Genomic DNA, 8,735 nt, shown 5'->3' with positions numbered 1-8,735 from the left:
GTGCATTTTGAGAGAAGGGCAGGTATCCACATTGGTGATGCATATGCAGCCCAGATGTCGAGAGGAGAGGGTAGCTACTCTTTGAGCAGTTTCTACAGAAGCTGGTCTTCATGGTGTAGGAGAAGGGAAATCAAAGAATTTCACAGTGATGCGGTGACAATAGGAGATAGCTATAAGGTTTGGAGAGGATTCTCAGAATTGCCAAGGGCTTTGCAGCCCAGGCAAGATGGGCACGTGTTAAAGGCCAGATTTTCTGCATGGTCTTCCCTTGGTGGGAACCTCCCAGGAGGACAGCCCTCCCTCATCATCAGTATTTACCAGTGGAAGATGATGGCTAGTTTCATCCAACCCATTTCATCATCCTAATGAAGGAGTATTTTTATGAAACAGCCATGAGAAGTACTTTACAATGCATAAATGTGAATTAGAAACACATTTACAATGCCAGAGAAATAAAGTTTATTGGAAAGTAAATGAAGTAGTCTCCTTGCATTCCAGAGAATAACATAGAAACCAGGAAAGCAGGAAACACAGTACGTATAGGAAACGCCCTAACGTAATACCTGGAGCTCAAATTACAGAAAGCTGGACATCTTCAGAAACAGAGAGACTCAACCTTCAATGGGAGGGAGTTTTCCAGACATTGGAACTTGATGATGTGTGCCTTTACTTGTTGGATCTGGAAAGCATTTCCATGTCTAGAAATATCACAGTTGGCAGGTTTCTAAAGGCAACTGAGCTCCGGCAAAGGCAGGACCTGGAGACCTTTTTTATGCTTGTTCTAAACAGCTTCATTGCCATCTTCAAAGAGGACGCAAGTATTTAAATTAACAGCAACCTGTTTAGGAGCTGCCGCAGGGCCCACAGGAGTTTCCACAAGCGTTGGTGGTGGCACATGGGTTGCAGGGCAGGCTGGGAGAACACAGAGATTTAGAATGGATTGGGGTGGGGGGCAGGGTAATGGAGAAAACCCCAAGGTGCTTAATGAAACAAACTATGAATTCTCAGTGGGTGGGGTTAGCTGGATTCAAGTGTGATTGTTACCACATCCTTTTCCCTTCCCCAGAATGCCATGTGCAGAGGTAGAAAATTGTCCTTTTGAAAATATCTCATGTTCTCGAGCACTCATGGAATTTAACATAATCTGCCATACCCAACAGTTTTTGGCTCCATCGTTAGCTCCTTGAAGCAGGAGATGTATGCCCTTCACCTTGGACCTCCATACATGCTGAACTGTCACACAGTAGACAGGCAATTAATGTGTGTTATTTGGTGAACTGCAAATGTGGCTGATATGTGAATGCCTATAGTGTCTTGTAGTCCTACCAAACACATTTTCCCAGAAATCTTTCCCCACATACTCACTTGCAGTCCTCACTCTCCAGAAGGTTCCGGTATGTGTTGATCTCACACTCCAGCCGGGCCCGGACGTCCAGCAGCACCTGGTACTCCTGGTTCTGCCGCTCAAGGTCACTCCTGATCTCAGCCAGCTGGGACTCCACGTTGGTGATCATGCACTGCACCTGGGACAGCTGGGAGCTGTAGCGGGCCTCCGTCTCCGTCAGCGTGTTCTCCAGAGAGTTCCTCTGTGTGGGAAGATCGAGGAAGTCACAGAGCTGCTCCTTCAGTGGGGTTCTCCATAGGGCTCCATGGAAGTCAGAGCTTCAGAGTTAAAGAGAACATGGCCCAAAGGGCATCCCAGTGGCTCTGATCCCCCAACCTCACACTTCTCACCCCGAGGTCTAGACGATACCCACCAGGTTGTGCTGAGCCTGCAGCTCGATCTCCAGGGCGTTGACCGTGCGTCTCAGCTCGATGATCTCCGCCTGGCAGGTCTGCAGCTGCTCCGAGCTGGACACCACCTGCTTGTTCAGCTCCTGGGTCTGAAACAGCAAAGGGAAGAGGAAGGTCAGACCCTGCCTTGAGGGCCCCAAGGGTCCCGAGTGGCCATGCGCTGAGACGCCCACCTGGGTGGTGTACCATTCCTCCACGTCCCTGCGGTTGGTCTCCACCAGGGCCTCGTACTGACACCTGGTCTCATTGAGCACGCGGTTCAGGTCCACGGTGGGGGCAGCGTCCACCTCCACGTTGAGGCGGTCTCCAATCTGGCAGCGCAGGGTGTTGACTTCCTGACGGAGGAAAGGGAAGGAATGAACCCACAGAAATAGATCTACACTCTTCCTGCTGTAGGAAAGAGAGCGCAAGCCTGCCAAAAATGCACTGAAAAGAATATCCTGATCATTCCCAAATACTGACACAGATCTTATGTAGGAATAAACCCAAATTTGGGTCACGTCAGTTCCTTTCCCAGAAAACTAAAACCAAGTCACATTTTCTATGAGACTAAGTCCCAACTTTTTGGCATGTGCAGGTCCTTTCATCACATCCCTGTAGGCACCGCCTGCACAGCCGTATCCATCCATGGGTCACCATTCTCAAATACACCTCACTCTGCCACTCTGCATCTTTGCTCAGCCTCTTCCCACAGATTACAACACCCAGGTATTAAAATCCTCCTCCTCCCCGTGACATGCCTCTGAAAGGAGTTCCTTCCCTTTCTTCTTTCAGGCCAACTGGATTGTTCCCTGAGCAGGCTGCTCACACATCTCACATGGTTCATATTTTCCTCCTGTTGTACAGTATCACCAAGTTTTTCTTTGGCTGTCTCCCCAGACTAGAGACTAGACTGCGAGCTCTTTGAAGAGAGGGGCCATGATTCATTTCTTTTTTCTCCTCTCTATCTCTACCACAAAATTCAGGACCTAACAGTAACCAGCAGAGCGTGGATGTCCTTCTTCGGCATCTCCAGCACCTGCCGATCCTTCCCAGCTCACCTTACTTCATGCTCTGGATAGAGCATCATGATTCCCTAAGCTAACCTTGAGTTCTTCGGAGAAGAGTGCCAGCCCAGGGATCCTGTTGACAATTGCCTCCTGATTCCTGATGCCAAAGGCTTAGATCTGAAGCCTTTTTTGTTGTTGTTGTTCTCACCTCCTCATGGTTCTTCTTGAGGCAGAGCAGCTCCTCCTTCAGGGACTCCACCTGGGCCTCCAGGTCGGCCTTGCACAGGGTCAGCTCGTCCAGGATCCTACGCAGGCTGTTTATGTCTGACTCCACCAGCTGCCTTGAGGAACGCTCCATCTCGTACCTGCACGCAGAGATCAGAGTGAAAGGAAAAGCCAGGAACGAAGCCCGTCTTCCTGCCCTGTATCCTGTTTGGATGGGATCAACCTAGCTGCCTTCGAACTGACACAGTTTTCCATCTCTTCTCTTCCATGTTTCCCACAAGCTCTATGTGGATAGGTTGGAGAGGACCTGACTCATCCTAACACCAGAAGGCACCCATGGGAACTCCTGAGATGGAGTCTCTCTCCTCTCTATATTGTTGGTTAATATACCACTAAAGCAACCCATTCTCTGAGAATTAATTTCAATTTATGAATATGGATGTTTAAGAAGGCACTCCAGAAAGTCCAATATAGGCTGAAGAGCAGACAACATATGAGTCTGGATTTCTGTTTGAAACTGACTTTACATAACCAGCCATAAGAGGAGAAGTAAAAAAAGAGAGAGAGAGAGAGACAGAGAGAGAGAGACAGAGAGAGAGAGACAGAAAGAGAAATGGATTCCTCTTCCCTTCCAGGCAACATCAAGCCCACAGAGCCATGAGCCATAGGAACCTTGGAGGTCACCTGGCTGAAAAGCCTCAACATACTTAGTTCTGAAGTCATCAGAGGCCAGCTTGGCATTGTCTATCTGCACCACCAGTCGGGCATTCTCAGACTTGGCACACAGAATCTGAAAACAAGATTCCACGGTGAGGACCACTTTGACTTGAGAATGTCTTAGTGTTCAAAGGTAGCCAGCTGTTGTTGTGCCCCCACAAGCCCCACCCCTCACCTTCTGCTGGAGCTCCTCGATGGTCCGGAAGTAGGACTGGTAGCTGGAGCACATCAGGGGCTCCTGCTGCTGGCACCGCTCCTGGATGCGGCTCTCCAGCTCCGCATTCTCCCGCTCCAGCTGGCGCACCTTCTCCAGGTAGCTGGCCAGGCGGTCGTTCAGGAACTGCATGGTCTCCTTCTCGCTGCCATTGAAGGAGCCCTCGCAGAACCAGCCGCAGTTGCCCACGTTGGCAGGGATGTTGCAGGCCCCGGGCAGGGGGATGTTTTGGCAGCTGGGGGCCACGCAGGGCCGGGAGAGGCAGCTGGAGCGGCAGCTGAAGTTGGACAGGCAGCAGTTGTGAGTCATGGTGCTGGGAAAGGTGATGGGAGACCAGACAAGCTGATGAAGGTAGATGTGGAAGAGGTTTGAGTTTCTCCTTCCTCCATGATCCTTTTATACCCTTAATTGTGGGTGGGGGCTTGACATACAGCATAGTTTCCTTTCTTAATGCTTCAGGTAATTTTTTCTCCAAAATATGCTAGTTAGATGCCTCTACAGAGTCCCTCCTCATCCCATAAAATTATTCCATTGAGCTTGTGTCACACCAGGATCCTTTTGGGTGCTAGTGGTTGGTGAAATCAGAGTTTCATCAGATGGCTTCAAAGGACGCAGAATCATCATAGCTCCAAATGGCTCTCCCCATTACTCAAATGAGAGGACAGCCAGGAACATGGGGTGGGGTTGTTTGGGACTCCTCACCCATGAGGTTTGCCACTGGACTCTCTAGAAAGACAGTTTAGAGTGAATAGTCTTCTAGTGGGCTTCTTCTCCCAAAGGTACCCATGTTTCAGTGTTCAGTTCAACTTGTCTTTATAGCAGAAACTCATCCTTTATTAGCTGCAAGAATCCTAAGCTTTACTCAGTGAGAGTGTTAGGGCTTGGGTAATTTGTCAGCAAAGAAGAGACTGAAAATAATTGAGTGGTTATGAAACTGGAGGGCTGCTGAGTACAGGATTCGTGTTGCCTGTGCTGCTCAGCCAATAGACTGACACAGGAGTTGGGATATTTAGAATAAGCGTTTATTGTCAGAGTGTCGGTGATCTGAGAAGGCAGCGGGTTAACACCTTCAAAACTGCCTTGCCTTCTCAGCACGGCTTAGGGTATTTAAGGGAAAATTTGGGCATTATTCTCAGGGCTATGTGACAGTTCTTGGAGGGTCTGTTGTGCTTCACAGAGCTGTTCCTCTGGCAGCGTGGTCCTTTGATGGCGTCAGCAACCCAGGAACAAAGATGGGAGTAGTCTGAAAAGAATGCTAGACCAGAAGGATTATGATCAGTAAGGATAAGGGCATTCCTCATAAGTTTCAGGGCAACGTTCCAAGCTCAAGGTCAAGCCACTGGGGACAATCTATTGTTATGCTGTTTGGTAAGGAAAGGGAGGCTGGGCCCTTCTGCAGTCATAGTTAGTAAATGAAACCAGCAGAATGGGTAGGAATAGTGCTAAAGAGGAGACCAGCAAACTGGCCCACAGACCAAGTTTGACTTGCTGCCCTTTTTTGTAAATAAAGTTTTTTTGGCGCGGTCATGTTCATTCATTTAGGTATTGTCTGTGGCCGCTTTTGTTTTACAGTGGCAAAGTTGAGTAGTTGCAACAGAGACCATATGGCCTGCAAAGCCTAAAATGTTTACTATCTGGTCCTTTACAGAAAAAGTTTACCAACCTTCACTAAAGCAACAATCTTCCCAAAGATGAGAAAGAGAAGAAATATATAGAAAGAAACTTATGCTGGGAATAGTCCACAGAGTAAGAGTTCAAGTAGCAGTGTTGACACACAAATATGAAGCAAATACTTCAGACTCAACAAGAAAAGAAAACCAAAACGAGGTGCTCAGAGCCATCTTTGTATCCATGGTGATCTTATCTCAAAGCCTCTGGAAATTCCTTTCACCTCGTTCCTAGACTTAATCCTCTTTCTGAAAGCACTGAGCATCTCTAGAGGTGTGACTCTGCCAGTCTGAGATGCTCCCAGAACAAGTCACAGCACCCACAAGAATGCAGCTTGACTCTGTCGTCCCTAAGAAGTGGATACCACATGATGAATGTGTATCTCTCCATCACCTCTGGGATCAGATGCCCTTTGACATTTCCAAACCCTTGGGAGTCTCCCTCTTGCCTGATAATGAATCTTAACAAAGCAGCCCTCCCCATCTCACTTTCTATTCCCTGTCTTTCTATCTGTCCTTTGTTCTGCACAGAAACAAAATCGTAGTTCAGAAAGAAGGTCCAGAAGATTATTTATGGAACACAATATGAGTCACTAAAGAAGGATGTGTCCAGATATCAAAGGCAGGGTGGAAGGAACAGAAAAGCACACAGCTGAAGCTAAATGACCTGTGTTCACATCCTCTTTGACGATAGGAGCTCAGAGAAGTGAGTTCCTTTTTTGGTTCTTGTTTTCTTCATCTCTTAAGTTGAAGTGGTAATAATACTGCCCACCTCACAGCTTTGTTGTAAAAGTTAAGTAAGATGTTATGTGCGAATGTGGTTGGGGTTGGGGACGATTATGGTTCTGTAACCTTCCTTCTTCCTTTTGTTGACCCAGATGGATGGCTAAGAGGAAGAATTTTGTGAAAATTCAATTTTGTTGAGCAGACGCCTAGGTACGTTGCCCATGCTAACCCAATGGTGATCAAACCTCATTCACTTAACCTCACTTGCAAGCACGAGGGCCACAGAACCGTATTTATGAATTAATCAACAAAGTGCAAATTTTTAATGTTAACTTAGTAACTGAAATAGGAAGTTGGCAGATGGCCATGGCCTCTATCTTCTCTACTAAGTTCCTGATCTTGTAGGTTTGGTTATTTTACTTGGGGTGGTTCCTGAGAAGGACAAGTTCTCTACGTGGGGGTTATATTGCTATCGAAGCCTCCTTTCTTGTACTAGGATTGAAATGAGCTACACTCATCCTCTAGGAATCCTCCAGCCTTACATTTCTGTGTAAGCATTTATAATAATGGTGGCAATAATGACGATGATGATGATGATGTTACCATTTCATGAATACTTATTATGTGCCAGACAAGGTGCTAAGTGCAATGACACATTTCTCATTTGATCCTTCCAACAGCTCTATAAGTTTAGCCTATAAAATGATTCCCATTTTACAGATAAAAACACAGATTAGGAAAGGCTCAAAATCTTCCCAAGATACGGCCAATAAGTGGCAGAACTGGGATTTAAACAACTCAGGTGTCTAATTCCTGAGCCTGAATACGTAAAAACAGTGTAAAACATTTGCACAGTCGAGGGGTCTCTAAGCCCCAGAGATGGGAGGAGAAGCAAGCAACTGTAGCCCATGCTGATGATAATGATCCACCTACACAAAGGGAAGGACATTTTAGATTAATTTCAGCCTGTTGTTCCTCTCTTTATAGTTTCTTCTCCTGGTCTCCATTGTGACCCTTTTCCCCACCCCACTCCTTCCCCCATCAGTCCTTCAAAGACCTCTCTGCCCAAGCAGTCCTCTTACCAGCTACTCTCTATGGTACCTTCCTGAACTAAGACCAAGTTACACTCAATAGCTTTGCTCTACTTTTTCATAAATGACTGTCTTTTTTCATAATTGATTGAATATCTAGATTGGAAATTAGATTGTGGGTTTTTTGCATCTAAGCAAATGAAAATGCACAATGGCATGACCGTAGGTGATTTAGAATCCAGGAACAAACCTACCTGCCTAGCCCAAACTCTTAGCCCTGTAAAAGTTCACCTCAGTTGTAAGTTCTATATCCAAGAATCAAAGAATTCTATAGCTAGAAGTACTTGAATTTATGGAAGAGAAAACTGAGGCCCAGACAGTGAGATAGGAAGGAAATGAATATCAGTAGATCACTTTCTAGTCAGACAGTCTGCTATGACCCTTCACACATAGTGTTCCATTCTCACCCCAAAGTGTTTAGATTCCGTTATCATCACCATGTATCAGAGATGAAGAATATGAGACACTGGGAAGAAATTTAACTTGTCCAAATGACACAAGCAAGTAGATTCAAGTCTGCCTGACCTGTCACACCTCGTTGTGAATTAGAGAGATGAGGCACTGCTAGGTCAGGCTGTGTCAAAACATAAGAACTGGGAGAAAACATGGAAATGAGATCATGAATTTCAGTATCAGCTCTGAGTACAGACAGGAAGACACTCCTATGCTTCCTTCATATTGCTTTGCTCCTCAGTAAAATGGGGGTTAAAAAGTGACAAATCCTACAAACTTGTGGTGAGGTGTGACTCCTGGAAGTAATGAAATAGGCTTTTATAGAAGAAAATGCTGAGACTCCTGATCAGTCTCGCTTTTCCTGTAGATGCTGACAGACGCCTCGGCCCTCAAAGAACTCAAACAATGATGTTGACCCATAGATTTAAGGATGAAAAAAAAGTGTTTTAGCTCTAGCCCATAGCAAATATATAATTTCTAGGAGAAAAGAAAGGAAAAGATCAAGAAAAAGTACTTAGGATGTAAGCCTGGGGAAAAGTGAAACCTCTGAGAATGATATGCCCCATAGGTTAAGAGTTCAGACCGGAACAGCCCAGGAGTCAATAAAACAGGTCACCAAAGAGCATTGGACATGCCACCGGAGAAGGGACCTGGGGCCCACATCAGAAGATGGGCCTGGGGCCAAAGAGTATCACATAATGCCGAGTAGAGCCTAGAAAAACTAGCCCTCCCACTTGGGGAAGACCAGCTCTCAGGTCCTTTGAAGAGGAATCCACAATGTGGCAATAGAATGTGAGACAAAAGGAAATATTTATATAAGAGTCAAAATAGAAATGAATTGAGACACATTAACACACTA

At 46.2% G+C, this 8,735-nt stretch overlaps 1 protein-coding gene across 1 annotated transcript; it reads right to left on the bottom strand.

Annotated features, from left to right (window-relative positions):
• Positions 1–842: 842 nt before the first annotated feature.
• Positions 843–4,248, bottom strand: LOC120611134 (keratin, type I cuticular Ha4). The gene is made up of 7 exons (XM_039873521.1): positions 3,901–4,248; positions 3,716–3,798; positions 2,992–3,148; positions 1,968–2,129; positions 1,758–1,883; positions 1,366–1,586; positions 843–912 (listed from the first exon to the last, which is right to left on the bottom strand). The coding sequence occupies exons 1-7, from the start codon at positions 4,246–4,248 to the stop codon at positions 843–845; spliced, it is 1,167 nt and encodes a 388-aa protein (XP_039729455.1).
• Between the last annotated feature and the right edge of the window lie 4,487 nt (positions 4,249–8,735).

Source organism: Pteropus medius, unplaced genomic scaffold (assembly GCF_902729225.1).
Source record: "Pteropus medius unplaced genomic scaffold, Ma_sr-lr_union100, whole genome shotgun sequence".
In the NCBI taxonomy this organism is placed as follows: Eukaryota; Metazoa; Chordata; class Mammalia; order Chiroptera; family Pteropodidae; genus Pteropus; species Pteropus medius.
The sequence above is the reverse complement of the archived record's forward strand: the minus strand, read 5'-3'. Positions and strand labels throughout refer to the sequence as shown.